This window comes from Corylus avellana, chromosome ca5, assembly GCF_901000735.1.
Source record: "Corylus avellana chromosome ca5, CavTom2PMs-1.0".
NCBI lineage: Eukaryota > Viridiplantae > Streptophyta > Magnoliopsida > Fagales > Betulaceae > Corylus > Corylus avellana.
Window position 1 is genome coordinate 26,554,755 of NC_081545.1, and position 14,289 is coordinate 26,569,043.

At 35.9% G+C, this 14,289-nt stretch overlaps 4 protein-coding genes across 4 annotated transcripts in view; 2 read left to right on the forward strand and 2 right to left on the reverse strand.

Annotated features, from left to right (window-relative positions):
- Positions 1-287, forward strand: part of LOC132182038 (uncharacterized) — a 3,874-nt gene extending 3,587 nt beyond the window's left edge. The window contains exons 7-8 of the mRNA XM_059595247.1: positions 79-137; positions 282-287. Of these exons, the coding sequence (XP_059451230.1) occupies positions 79-137; positions 282-287 (65 nt within the window). The remainder of the gene's footprint in view (positions 1-78; positions 138-281) is intronic.
- LOC132182516 (uncharacterized) lies at positions 8-2,852 on the reverse strand. Its single transcript, XM_059595783.1, has 2 exons — positions 2,545-2,852; positions 8-772 (listed from the first exon to the last, which is right to left on the reverse strand). Exons 1-2 carry the CDS (start codon positions 2,782-2,784, stop codon positions 596-598), a joined length of 417 nt encoding a protein of 138 aa, XP_059451766.1. The 5' UTR covers positions 2,785-2,852; the 3' UTR covers positions 8-595.
- Positions 2,853-7,056: 4,204 nt separating this feature from the next.
- LOC132181481 (glucuronoxylan 4-O-methyltransferase 3-like) lies at positions 7,057-8,668 on the reverse strand. The gene has a single exon (XM_059594726.1). The coding sequence runs from the start codon at positions 8,109-8,111 to the stop codon at positions 7,227-7,229; it is 885 nt and encodes a 294-aa protein (XP_059450709.1). The 5' UTR covers positions 8,112-8,668; the 3' UTR covers positions 7,057-7,226.
- A 2,367-nt stretch (positions 8,669-11,035) lies between these two features.
- On the forward strand, positions 11,036-14,015 carry LOC132180771 (uncharacterized). Its single transcript, XM_059593712.1, has 4 exons — positions 11,036-11,328; positions 12,203-12,377; positions 12,477-12,635; positions 13,459-14,015. The coding sequence occupies exons 1-4, from the start codon at positions 11,129-11,131 to the stop codon at positions 13,588-13,590; spliced, it is 666 nt and encodes a 221-aa protein (XP_059449695.1). The 5' UTR covers positions 11,036-11,128; the 3' UTR covers positions 13,591-14,015.
- Positions 14,016-14,289: the final 274 nt, after the last annotated feature.

The window sequence follows — 14,289 nt, forward strand, 5'->3', positions numbered from 1 at the left end:
ATCACATGACCTAATCCTTCAACTTCCAATGAACTTGGGTGCAATCATAAGACCAAGATTAGCTTAATTCTTGGAAAGGATCAAAAACGAGATTCAGCTTCAGGCGTAATTTCAACCAATCTGAGCTTAAAAGTTTGGTGAGATAAAGTACCCTTTTAATTTTTCTAAGCAATACAAGGGAGAGGGATAGGAGAAAGTACCTTTATTGGACATTGAGAATCTCTTTCAATCTAAGACTTCTAATTCTTATTACTAATTTGTTTACAATGTGTTTATTTCAGAGATAGAGACGCATAACCGTCTCCCTAAATTTATATAATTTTTATCTTCGGAAAACATGTAGGAGTCGAGCCCTTGAAAATATTAGTTCTAGTGAAAGTATAGATCCGATGGCCCAAATGCATTAAAAAAGGTTCAGAAGCTCCACAAGCATACTTATTATGCTGCAGAAATACCCCTACTCCAGCTTCAGTGAAAGAAAAAGATATGTGTGTGTGTGTGGAGGGGGGAACAAAAGTCCTAAACTGTAGTCACTGAAAAGGAGAGCTACAAATAGAAATCCTTAGAACTAAAAGGTTCAAATTGTTGGATTGTACTACACAATTTGTATCATTTCCATCTTCTCCACCACCAAAAAAGCACAAGGAATGAACTTACCAAAGAATTGAGTGAAAATGCGTGTGAAGAAGTTCAAGTTGCGGGAAACATTGTAGGCCATGGCAGGTGGAAGAGGTTTCACAAGGGTGTCAGTGCTGAATACCCGTTGAAGAAACTGCATATACAAAAACGTATTATATCTCAAATTCAAGTAAGAACAAATCAAGATGCAAACGTCTTTAAAGGAAGCAACTGGAATAGATATGGAGTAAAAATTTTGTTGAGTACCAACTAAAACAAAAATGTAAATCTGCGTTAATCAAGCAGTGAGTGACTGAAAAGCTATGGTATGTTAAGATAATATATGATATACCCCAACATGCCTTTACTCATTAATAGCAATGAGAATGTTGATTGCTTTCACCAATCAAATTCAGTAATCTACAACCATGGAAGACACCACAATGCATAAACCTCACCTCATGCATCAATTATATCAAGAGTCAACCATCTAGAGTGTCAATTTCAAAAAAAAAAAAAAAAACTGCTGGTAGAAAAGTTCTTTCCAAAATCAAATTGAATACATGCAAGATAAAGCATTTTATGATCAAGAATATGATAAGACCATGTCTTGAAAGTAAACCTGGTCCCACTCATTGCTGATGAAGGACTGTTATGGCAATATGCACTTGCATGCATTCCACCCTAAAAGATTCAGATTGGTATTGCTCTGTGAAAATCACAAAAAAGGCCACCACACTAAAAGAAGACAAGCAAAGCTCTACGGGTTATTTTTAGCAGTCAGATAAAATAACCGATCTGTCTGAATAGCAGGAGTTTAGAGTTACTTCTAGCAATCATTGCCCATGTTTAGTAGATCTTTATCACAAGTTTATAGAAGACAAAGTTGCCAAAAATCTGTTCCTCAAAATGCATATGATTCCAATATGAAAATGGGATGGAGGATGAGGTCATAAGTTTAAATGCCAGCAGGCGCCTGTACAAGTCACCAATCAGAAGAGGAGAGACAGCAACAAAATTGCTCTAGCACTCAAATGATCTCTCCCTCATTCATGCTTCAGATTTTGGAAGCCCAAATTCTGTAAGTCATCTTTATCTTTTAATAATGTGGAGGTTGGCTCCATTGTGTTTGATGTAGTGTCTTTGGAGAATGCGGGATACAAGGAGCTTTGAAGATCATGAGACTGGGATGGATGAGCCGAAGAAGATGAGTTACAATCCCTTTATACATGGAGAGTAGCATGGAATAGCTTTTGCTCGATTCTAATATTAAGGTTTTGGAATTTTGTTCGTCATTTTCTTTACTTTTGAGGCTCTCTTATATACTTCATGTGTATTAGTTTAATGAATTTGCATTACTTATCAACAAAATCTTGTGGACATTGACAAAAGTGTCATGCTTTGATGCAGACAAAGGATGTTGGAGATGGCAACTCTTAAAATAGTATAGACAGGGGAACACAAATCATTGTATTGCTAATTAGCTACGCAGGAAAGGAGAATGTTTAAACTAGCATCACTTGCCATGGTCCATCACTTGAAACACTCTATTCTGTTTGGTTTAGTGTGGCAATAAGTTCCTTGACCCAACTGGTAGAATATAGGACTTTGTTAAATGTGGAAACTTACAGTATCATCTCTAAACAAATGAAACAACAGATAATCAAATCCATTTAAACAACTAAGAAATAGCTATGAGCAACCAACTCTGCAAAAGGGTCTAACTAATAATCACAAAACAACCGCAAGCTAGTAATCAAGAAACCACGAATTGGGTAACCACAGATACACAATTTTAAAGCAAGTAATCAAGAATTATCTCAATTGGGTAAGCAGAGAAACGCAATCCTTTACAAAAAAAAACAAACAAAATTCATTAATAAACCCCAACACAAAATCAACTACCAACCAGAGAGAGAGAGAGACCTGGTAGTTGCGCTGAAAGCTGTAGCGGAGCTGGGGGTCAATCTCGAGGGAATCATCATCGTCGTCATCTTGGTGACCGTGGCGCTTGGACTTGTCCTTGGTTTTGCGAGGGACGTGCATTACAGGTTCGGCTCCAGGCTGCTTCGTGACTTTGAGCTTCGCGTCCCGAAACTCCTCGGCAGCCTCCTCTTCGCCCCTCCATGGCGCCGACGACATCAACCGCTTCTTCGTTTTCGCCATTGCTAATATTCAATTACAGAGAGACTGAGAGACGGAGGGAGAGAGTAGTTTGCAGGCGATAAGGTTTCTGTTTGGCTACGTGGGTTTTATATGCTCTGTTTGGGAGCAGGATTTCCGTGCACCAAGTTTAGCAAAAAAATGTCCTTTTTTTCTTTTTTCTTTTTTGGTTTTTTATTTTCTTCCATTTAAACGTCTATTAGGACCTCAGGCTACAAAGAAGTGAATTTAAATCATTTTTACAATAAAATGGTCATTTAGAAAATCGAAAATATATTAGAACAATTTGCCCATGGCTGGAGCTTTGCTCACCCGGTTGAGGTGAATAAAACATGAACAATTAGGTGGTCGGACATTGTACTCCAAGCCAACAGAACCCCGCAATAAGAAGGAATAAGCACATATGACCTAGTCCGGTGCATAGATTGGAGAACACTCATATGCTTAAATTAACATTTTTTGTGCATTGTGAATTGTCTCTCATTGCATGATTATGTCGGGAGTAACACTTTGTTTTCATATTAAGAAGATGAGTAGCCTATCGGGTGCATAAATAGGAGAACACCCATATGCTTAAATTAATATTTTTTGCGCATTGTGGATTGTCTCTCATTGCATGGTTCTCGTTGAGTGTAACACTTTGTTTTCATATTAAGAAGATGAGTAGCCTACATAGGGAGTGAATAGTTCATAAAATATATTTATGAGTGCTAATGGCCTGTTTTAGTGTGTGTTTGAAGGGTTTAAAGGTGTTTTTAATACTCAAAATGTTCTTTGAAGAAAAAAATACCCGTTTGATAAATAAATTAAAAGCGCTTTTAAGAGTCTAAAAACTCCAAAAATAGCCAAAAAGCACTTTTGGTAAAAGCTTAAAAATAAAGCTTTTACCAAAAAACGTTTTTTTTTTTACTTAAAAGCTCTATTTCTCAAACATGCTCTAAGTCTCACATTGCTTACTAAATCACTGGAAGCAACTTCACTAAAATTTAATTCCATTTCTAAATATAGGAAAAACTTATTAAAAAAAAAAAAAATTACTTGAAACATACTCTCTTGATAATACTTATGGGTACTAAGTTTCACAGTATTTGCTAATAGGCTCTTAGTGCACTAACAGCAGTTTCCTTAAATCTTATTCATTTTCCTAAATGTAGGAAAAACTCAACAAAAAATTACCTAAAACATATTCTCTTGGTATCAACGGAACACCCTGGAAAGCAAAATTATTATCCTAGATTGAGGGTAGCACTTTTAGTTCTTTCGACATTATTTTAAGGGTAATTGTATAATAAGTCCCTGAGCCAACTCTCCAAAATTTTTAAATTCCTAAGTTTTTTTTTTTTTTTTTTCAACTTTTTACTCCCTCGGTCAATCGAAGATTCGAAATAGTCGTCAAAATTTTTTAACAACCGTTAATTTTGGTCAAAACGCACCGTTTTACCTCATTAAAATATTAATTTTTTTGAATTTATTTTAAAAATTTAAATCTAAAAATTAAAAACTTTTAAAAAAAATTTAAAAAGAAAAGACAGGGGTGGCCGAACCACCCCCAAAAGGGAGCCACCCCCTAAGGCCAAACCCTCAAAAAAATATTTGAGGGTTTAGCCCTTGGCCACCCCCTTGGGCCCTGGGGGTGGCTTGGCCATCCCATGGCTCGAACCACCTCCAGACCGGCCGTATGAGGGTGGTCGAACCACCCCTTTAGGCCATGGGGGTGGTTCGGCCACCCCCAGACCAACCGCATGGGTGTGGTTGGGCCACCTCCTTACACCATGGGGGTGGTTTGGCCACCCCAAGACAACCGGTCTAAGGGTGACCCAATGAGTAAAAAGTTGAAAAACAAAACTTAAGGATTTAAAAATTTTGGAGGGTTGACTTATGGACTTACTATACAATTACCCTTATTTTAATATAAAAATGTTTCAATCTTTCATCTCTCTTTTCTCTAACATTTATTTAAAACAATATTTAAATGTATTTTTTTCTTTCTCTTTCCCATTTTATTTAAGGAATATTTAAATGATACATAAAAATGATAAGGCAACCTATTATTATTTATATATGGAATCAAAAAGTAATATGATTTCTTACATTTAAGGAAACTCTAAGGAAAGTTGTTGCTAGTGCTCTTAGAGAATAATTTCTATACGGATGTGGCACAAAGCCACCCCTTGGTGCCCACTAGTGAGGATTTGACACCTCATAATAGAGCATATTAGGAATATAAGCCCCCAAACAATTGATTATATAAGATTTCTTCAATTTTTTATTTTTATTTTTTTTTAAGAATGTGCAGGAGGGGTGAGGGTGGCGCATATGGGGTGGCTCGCCGGCCACCCCAGATCTGCTTGGGGCGGCCCGCACAGCCACCCCATCCTCACTTGGGGTGCCCGGCGAGCCACCCCATGGCCTAGGGGTGGTCCGTGCAGCCACTCCATGGCTTGGGGTGGCCCGCCGGCCACCCTAGATGGGCTAGGGGTGGCCGCGCAGCCACCTCCATCCATCTGGGGTGGCTGGCGAGCCACCCAAGTGGGGTGAGCCAGCCACCCCTTCAATTTTTTTTATTTTTTTATTTTTTTAAAAAAAATTAATTGGTTTTTTAATTATTTGTTTTTATATATATACTTGATATAATCTGGTGTGATAGTGTTTTTTCTTTCAATTTAGGTTTATTCTAATATGTTGAGGTGTCACGTGCTGAGCGGTGAGGCTTTGTAGTTTGTACCACCTCCATATGGAAGTCACTCTCTTATAAGTGATTTTATGAAAGCTTCAAATTGATTAATCATTTTGGAATAATAGCACAAATGTGACTAGCACTTTTTTCATTGTTACTATTTGTATTTATTTCTTTGAAACCCCAATACACTTTCGAAAAAAAATAAAAAATAAAATAAAAGAGTATTGCTGAAACATATTTTTATTTTATAACTATCTCGTATGGTTAATGCGACCGTTTTAACTAACTTTTGAATCAATCTATAAAATAAAATAAAAAATTAATTGATAGCATTACTCTTTTTCGGATCAGTTACAATGATATATATTTTTTTCTTTTTCTTTTTCTTTTTTCTTTACTATTGTCCTTAGTGATTGTTTTTTTTTTTTTTTTTTAATACCCGTGATGATGATGTTATGGTGAATAATTTTCCCCTGTCCAAGCAATCCATAGTGGTAGTTGGTAGGTCATAATCAATTGTCAAACATTAGACATGATTTGACAATTGTTTACATGAACCTTGTTATACGCTTATCTTATTGATGCAGTGAGGACTAAAAAATTCGGTGATTTCTAAAATTGTTAATAGGTCGGAATTTAATAATGATTATATTAAATTTAATAATAATTTTAAAAATTATATCATTTGAGACGACTTTAATTTTCTTTAAATTATTATTCGAATAAGTGGGTATATCTTTCACCCTTTTCTATATAGACGGTTGTACCACCTTAATAATTAGGACATGCTTTGTTGTACTTGTATTTTATGGGACAGCTTTTGAATTTATGATGATTATTATTATTATTTTTTTTTGGAATTTTAACTCAATGATACTTATAAGAGCCACATGTAAATATGAGAAAATTAGTATAAAAAAGTGAGAGTATGTAGCATTACTTCTTTTGAATTTGGGATCCCACTATATCACCTTGCATCTTTTGAAGTCTCAATGCTATTTATTATATTTTTATTTTATAATTATTTCTTAATGTTTGTGTTTCATACAATCATTTGAATTTTTTTTTTTTAACAATGATTGATTCAATAATTAGTTGAAACTATCACGAAGAATTGTAAAATAATTATAAAATAAAAATATGATTTATAACATTATTCATAATATAATAGTAAATCTATTATAGTAATGATATACATCAAATTTTTTCCTACAAATATCTTATAATATTGATTTAGCAGTTCCAATAAAAACTTTAATCAGTCATTATTAAAAAATAAATATTTTACGTGATAAATTATATTATGAAATAATTGTAAAATAAAAATATAATATATAAGATAGTACTTTCTCATTGCAAAAAGAGATGATTCCCAAATAAATGCATAATTAGATTACTTTAAAAAAAAAAAGAAAAAAAAAAGGAAAAAAAAAAAGAAAAAAAAAAAGCATAATTAGATTTAAACTCTCTTGGGCTCAAAGCCTATTTCTCACACAGAATGGTAGTGGAAAAGGATCAAAGAGAGTCACCTGCATTGATTGACTCGGTAAAGCCTCTGGTCTTCTCCAAAGTTCTTGAAAAATAAACCCACCACCTAAAAATCTCAATAATATATAAATCATCCAGCGGAAAAATCAGCGACAACTGAAAATATACATCATATATAAAACGACAATCCCACAGCTCCAATTCCCTCAAGTAAAATATCTTATGAGAAGCCATGAATTTATATAAGAACATTTAAAGGGTACGCAGAGAGAGAGCTCTACGGGCAGAAGGGTCTCCCCTGGCGAGTCCTATGGCTTGGATTATTGAAATGCCTTATCCTCCCCTCTTGTTCCCTCAGATACCCTTCACAGAGAAACGCCTTGGAGAATTTGTCCTCCACAACTCTATCAACATCATGAACAAACACATCCGTCTCGCCTTCCTCTCTGTTCCTCGCCATCAGCCCGGCTGTGTATATGGCAGTCATCCTCCCCGGCGCATCATCGTGATACCCAGTTGGCGCATCCACCATAATCAAGTCCCATTCAATGTCGTAGACTTCACTGGGAAATCCCTTGAGGGAAAGCTGGCATTTTGAGAATCTGGGATCGCTCACAAATTTGCAGTCTTCTCCCATTCCAATCTTCATCAGCTCGTCGGCCTGGTGAACTTTGGTGTCGTATGAAACATGGTAGGACTCTAATGTGGGTAAACGTTCCAGGATTTGCTCGATCCAGGCCTTGTCTTCTTCGAGGAAAACTGTACGGCCGCCGTGGTTGAGGGAGGTCCACATGAGGCTGTCGTGGCCGAGGCCAAAGACTAGGAAGTTGCACGGCGATTTCTTTGCTAGAATTCTTGCTGACACTGAGATTTCTTTGAGGGTCTGTTGTGGGGTGATGTTGGTTGTGACGTAGTGGATGAGGGCGTTGGCTAGGGAAGGTGGGGTTTTGGTGCATGTTGGTTTCAAGAGGAGGGATGAGCATTCTGGTGTTGTTGATTGTGGCTCTTGAATGGGTTCTGTTGAGTTTGACAGGTGGGTTTCTGAGATGGGTGCCTGGTAAGATGAAAAGCTTGATCTTACTAGGAGGAGGAGGAGGATGAGAAAGAAAGAGCAGAGGAGGATGAGCTTGAGGTTGATGGAGAATTGGGTTTTGGGCTTCATTGTTCTTGATGGCCTTCAATTTTGTCTTGGGGAAAAAGAAAGACAGACAGAGAGAATATATAATGGGGTTCAAGTTTTAGGTATGTGATGAAGGGAAAAAAACAGGGGAGCTTGATGAAGAGGAGGAGACAGGGGATCTGTTTAGTTCTGTTTTTATGGGAGAAAACATGAGAGGTAGATGAAAATATCAGTACCTGAAATTATATTCGTGTAAGGTGATAAGGAATTTAAGGTTGTGATTCAACAATCTTTTTTTGATGATGGAGCCATGAACAGATGACATTGGAAGACTTGAAACGGAAGGGAGGAGAGTAAATAGCAATGATTGTTTGTGGTTTTCTTCTGATTGTTTAATTTTTTTTAGAGATGAAGCAAAGAAGTTAGCATGATGTAGACATGAAAGCCACTAAGGTAGCTGTTGGTGCAGGTTGGTAGATCTGCAAGAGCTTTTTGAATTATTGTAACCAATTTTTCTTTTTTCTTTTTTTCTATATGGAGATTTGATGTAGTTGAAGGGGTTTTTCTAATGACGTAGTTGGGGGGTTGAAGATAGGACGATAAAATAATGCCTTCCAAGGGCTTGGTGTGCTGGCCCTTGGGGAAAAAAAATCCAAGTTTAGGAGTTGAAAGGGCATAATTGAGTAGGTATAACTTTTTTGTCTTTCATTATTGAAAAGCTTTCCGACCTAATTATAATGGCTTGAATTTTTGCTTGGAGTAATCTAATAGTGATGTTCCCAATTTTCTATTCAGATAGCTAGTAATTGGGGGTAGGAAATGTGAGATATTCTCTTTAAGACCTATCCGATCGAACAATAGATGAATGGTCTGAGAGTCTGTTTAAAATTGCGTTTGAGAAATAGAGTTTTTAAATCAAAAAGAGTTTTTTGGGCAAAAGTTTCACTTTTAAGTTTTTGCCAAAAGTATTTTTTTGGCCATTTTTAGACATTTTGAACCTTTAAAAACGCTTGTAATTTTTTTTATCAAACAAGTATTTTTTTTCTTTAAACGGACTTTTTAAGTATTAAAAACACTTTAAGTCCTTCAAACACAATCCCAAACAGGCCCTGAAACTCGTTCGAACAAGCAGGCCTCATAATTTTCTTGCTGTTTGAATCATTTAGAACACCATTTGTTTGGATTTAGATCCCAACAATTTTTCATTCAGATTGTAAGTAATTTGAGCAAAAATGTGAGAGAGACCATATAAAGTTTACTTTTCAATACAGGAAGACGAACTGTCCAAAACTTGATTGAAACTTGATTGAACAAATAAGCCCATGAAAACTTTCTTACATTTAGTCTCTGGACAACGATCTATCAACTACCCAGTACAACTATACATTTCTGGTTTTGACCAAATATCACTTTTCTCTCTTACTCATCGCAATACTCAACTCCATCATTTAACAATTTGTAGGATTATTCAAGGTTAAAGAACACGACTGAGTCTTTATCAGCAATAATTTAGATGATTTAAATAAAAAATCTGCAGGTAGCCAGCAGCCAATTGTGTAAATTAAAGCCCCACTATTCTCACTGCTTTTTGATGGACCTTCAAACAATATTTGCATTTGTAATTTCTTATTTCTCTCTTTTTAAAACAGCAAACTTTGTAGTAGAATGAACCAAAGCCCGTCTCTCTATTATTAGCAATAAATTATTTGATTATGTAATTTGTTTTATATCCATTTTCTGTAACTAGTTTACACTAATTTAACTCGACTTTTTTCATCTAGAATTTCATAACATGCCAGCATTTAAACCCATTTTGCTTTTCTTAATTTCTTGTTGGAGTTATTCCACATCGGTTGTAGAAGAGTTTGGTGGTCAGTTTATAAGTGTGAGAGAAAGTCTCACCTCTTGAGCTAGTTTTTGGGGTTGAGATAGGTCAAGACCATCCAATACTGATATCAGAGCCCAGATTTACCAACAAATCTCAGCCCAACAGTCCACGGGAGAAACGGGTTGTTACTGCTACGACCCAAGGGTTGATGTGTGAGGAAAAAATTGTTGGGATTATCCCACATCGGTTGTGGAAGGAGTTGGTGGTCACTTTATAAGTGTGAGAAAAAACCTTTTGAGGTTAAGATAAGTCTAAGACCATCCAATATTTCTTTCAAGAAATTCCTCCCTTTTTCTCAACAAGAATATTTAGACAACTTATATAATGAAGTAAACTAATTGAGAATCTTTTGAATTTTGATGGTAGGTGGAGTTCCCAAAAGACACCTATGACCTAGTCAGTAGTCAATATCTTTTCGTTTTTTTTTTTGTTTTTTTTTAATCTCTAATAATTTGCTATATAAATTGTTAGTAATGGATATAGGTGACAATTTGTGTTTGCATGTCAAGTTCGGGTTGTGTCAAGATATGAATATAAGACTATATAGGTTAACGCTAATTCGACACATTAAATTAAACGGGTCAAACTCCTCAACTGTAACTCTTTAATTTTATTTAGGGTTTAGTATCAAAAATTGACATCCTTAATAATGGGCAACAAATGACTCACTTATATGTACAAATAAATTTTTGCCTGTTTTAACTTAGGTGTTATAAAAAAAACTACAGCACATGCAACTAAGACAATTTATTTTGGATTGCCAAACCACTTACTTGGATAGGTAAATTTCATATAAATTACGGACTTCAATCTAGAAAAACCTACCTTTCTGTTAAAATTTTATTATTAATTTAATTGGTGAAATCATACGCTTGTTTGCTAAGTAGTAAGTCGATTTAATTGCAAATGGTACCAATTTTTGTTATATATATATATATATATATAATTTAATTATATTCAACGCGGGAGAGGGGAAAAGGATTGTTTCATAAAAACAATATTGGGCTGGGCTGGGTTCGTCCCACCCAATAGGGCCAAAATAGCATAAAGGTTTGAGCAAAATCCAAGGTTTCTTGCAGCGAGGCAGACATATAGTTTACCAGAGACTTTCTTGTCTCCGTCAAGGACAAGAACAAGAACAAGAACAAGAACGAAGCAAGAGAGACAGAGCATGAAGTTCGCAGTAAAGGCATGGAACAACGGAAGGGCACGTTCAGGGGTGCTGCAGCTGGGCCGCTGCCCGAGCCCAATAGAGACACCTTCTCTTCTCCTTTCTACACGTAAAGGGCTGCCCTTTTTTATCCCCCCTGACTTCCTTCCCTCTCTTCCTTCTCCTGATTCCCATCTACTCCAAGTCTGCCCCTTGCACTTGTAAGTATTTTCCACTCCACCCCCTGCACTTTTCCTCCCTTTTTTTTTTTTTTTTTAATATTATAGTTAGTGCATTAAAGTTGTTTGTGAATTGGGTTGCTTGAGCATAGTTGAAAAGTGTTTTTGTATTTTGAAATGTTTGCTAATGGTTTTGGGAAAAAATGTGTACTTGGTTTTGGATGAATGAGTGCCAGATAATCTAAAACTGAACTTCAAGTAGTTTTATTATTCAAAAAAGTTGCTTACAATATGTGTCTGATAACAATGGAGAAATGGAAATGAAAATAAACATGGAATAGTGCTTATTGGATTGGCATAGTTGAGGGAACCAATTTTGTCCCTCGAGAGTCGAGACTGTAGTCTGATGCAGCAGGGTGGTGGAAGTCGGTCTCCAGGATTTGGCAACTGCTAGAGAAAGCTGGTAAGGGTGCATTCTCAATATCAGGTTGGTTGGTGGACCTATCTATCTAAGCAACCCTGTTAGAATGGAAGAACTAAGGATAATTTTTTGGACAGAGCAAAACTAATGGAGAAGTAGAGAGATTCTGAATTGTGTATTGGATTCCTTAGACAAAGCCATGTAAAGAAGACATTGAGGAGTGGTTACAAGGAGTGTGAAGAGTTACTAATGCTCCAATGGCTAGTGCCTTAAATATTCATTAATGCTCCAAAGAGAGGTTGGAAGACAGTAAAAGTGCTGTAGAAACCACTAGTGCCTAATAGATTTAGGACTGTGTAAAGCGTAATATTTCAAGAAACTTTGAAGCATACAAATTACCAATGGAAACACTTCCAGGAGAGAATAAATTTAGTTTGCTTGTGTATAATTTAATTATTCATTGAGCAAGCTACGTGACATTATTTAATTCTGCAGTTTGGAAGGCCTTTCACCTAAAACGATATCAAATATTGGAGGACTTCATCAAATGCTTGGTCTGCATGACTATGTACTTGCAGCTGTAGGAAGGGACTCTATTCAATGCCTTCCAGAGTGTAACAGCACAAACAAAATTGGAGCATCATTTGAGACTCCTTGCGGTCGTCTTTTGGTAATTGGCCCATATAGCTTCTTGATCAGAGTAACTTTTACTCAGTAATTTTCTAATAATCAATTTGTAAATATTTCTAAATTTATTGTGTGCTTTCAGATTAAACCTGTAGAATACATGGAATTGATTTCTTCATTGAGGCCGAATCTATGGGCCACTTTGGCTGATGAAGTGCCTACTTGGGTATCTGAAAAGAGAAACAAGACCTCGGTGGATCGAACTATAAGATGGCTTGATGAATGCATTGCATTAAGCCCAGTAAGAACTATACGTGTGTGTGTGTTTCCCCTGTCTTTCTGGTCTTAATTTCTATCATAATCTGAAACCAATATCTGGATATTGTGAGTTAATGTGTTAAGATGTGTGTGTGTGTTTCCCCCCGTCTTTCTGGTCTTAATTTCTATCATAATCTGAAGCCAATATTTGCACATTGTGAGCTACTGTGTTAGGATGTTTCTGACTTTACTTGTAAGTCATAATGCATTGTTGGAGATTTTAAATGAAACTTGACTAAGCAATGTTATGCTATTTGCTAGTTAATCAATTTAAAAATCTTTAGGAGCTATGATGTGTGTGTGCTTTCCCCCCTCTTTCTAGTCTTAATTTCTATCAGAATCTGAAACCAATAGTTGGACATTGTGAGTTACTGTGTTAGGATGTTTCTGACTTTTATTGTTAGTCATAATTCATTGTTTGATATTTTACATGAAACTTGATGTTGCAATTTTATGCTATTTGCTAGTTCAGCAATTTTAAAATCTTTAGGAGCTATGACATGTGGGACATCTCCCTATTAATGTGTTGTTGCATACTCATGGACATGAAACCCATTTGCCTCTCTGTTTTGATACCTTCATTTATGATGAAGAAATGTGAATAAAAAGTGGGATCAACAAAAGGTTTTCATGAATTTCAAGGTGATTGCTCTCATATGTTGTGGGTTTTCTTTTTGATCATTCAATTTTGTCAGTGGCAACTAGTAAATTGTGAGCTCATTAGTGACATGCTTTAGATCTATGCGACATACTCCTTGTTGTGTAGTTTGGTTGTTAATGGGCATGAATTAATCTATAAAATATAGGCAGGTGGAGCTGTTTTTGGAGCCATTGTTGGAGGGTCTAGTATAGAAGAACGCCAGCGATGTGCACAAGAGGTAGCCGGTCGAAATGTATCAGGTTTCTCCATCTTTTCAATTAACTTAAGTTATTTGTGAAGAAGATTCGGTCATTGCTTGGAGAAGTTACAGTTGATGATGCCAACATAATCTCTCCAGCTCCTCACTTATATCTTTCCATGTTGTTAGTGTTTACTGTATAGACCACCAACATGGTCATCTAAGCATTAGTCTTATATTTCCTTGTGATTTTTTGTTGTATTTAATGAATGTTGTTGTTTCTAAACAGAAAAAAAAAAAAAAAAAAACCACATACCTTTGTGCAAGAAGTAGGAAATAAAACCCATCCTCCTTTCAATTATCCATTGCTAGAATCATTTGAATTTTTTTTTGTCTATGCATAGTTTTAGTGGTATTAAGTGATTATTTTAGGATATTGGCCTGTTTTAATCGATTATTATAGGAGATTGGCTTCACTTTGGAATTATTTTTGGTTATCTATTTTTCTTTGAACTTGACCACAAGATATCTTTTGCAGGTTATTGGATTGGAGGTTTTGGGCTTGGAGAGAGCATGGATGAGCGCCCTGCTCTCCTTAATGCTGTTACTGTATGACACTCAATTCTCTAAGTACTGAAAGCTCAAGAAATCCTTTTATGGTTTTGTCTATAACTTTATCACTTGTTCCAAAAACAGCAAGATAAATGATTATTATATGATTATGTTTGTCCACCAAGTTGAGTTCAGCAGCGCGATACATTGACATTCCGCTGATACATGAACAACTATCATCATGAC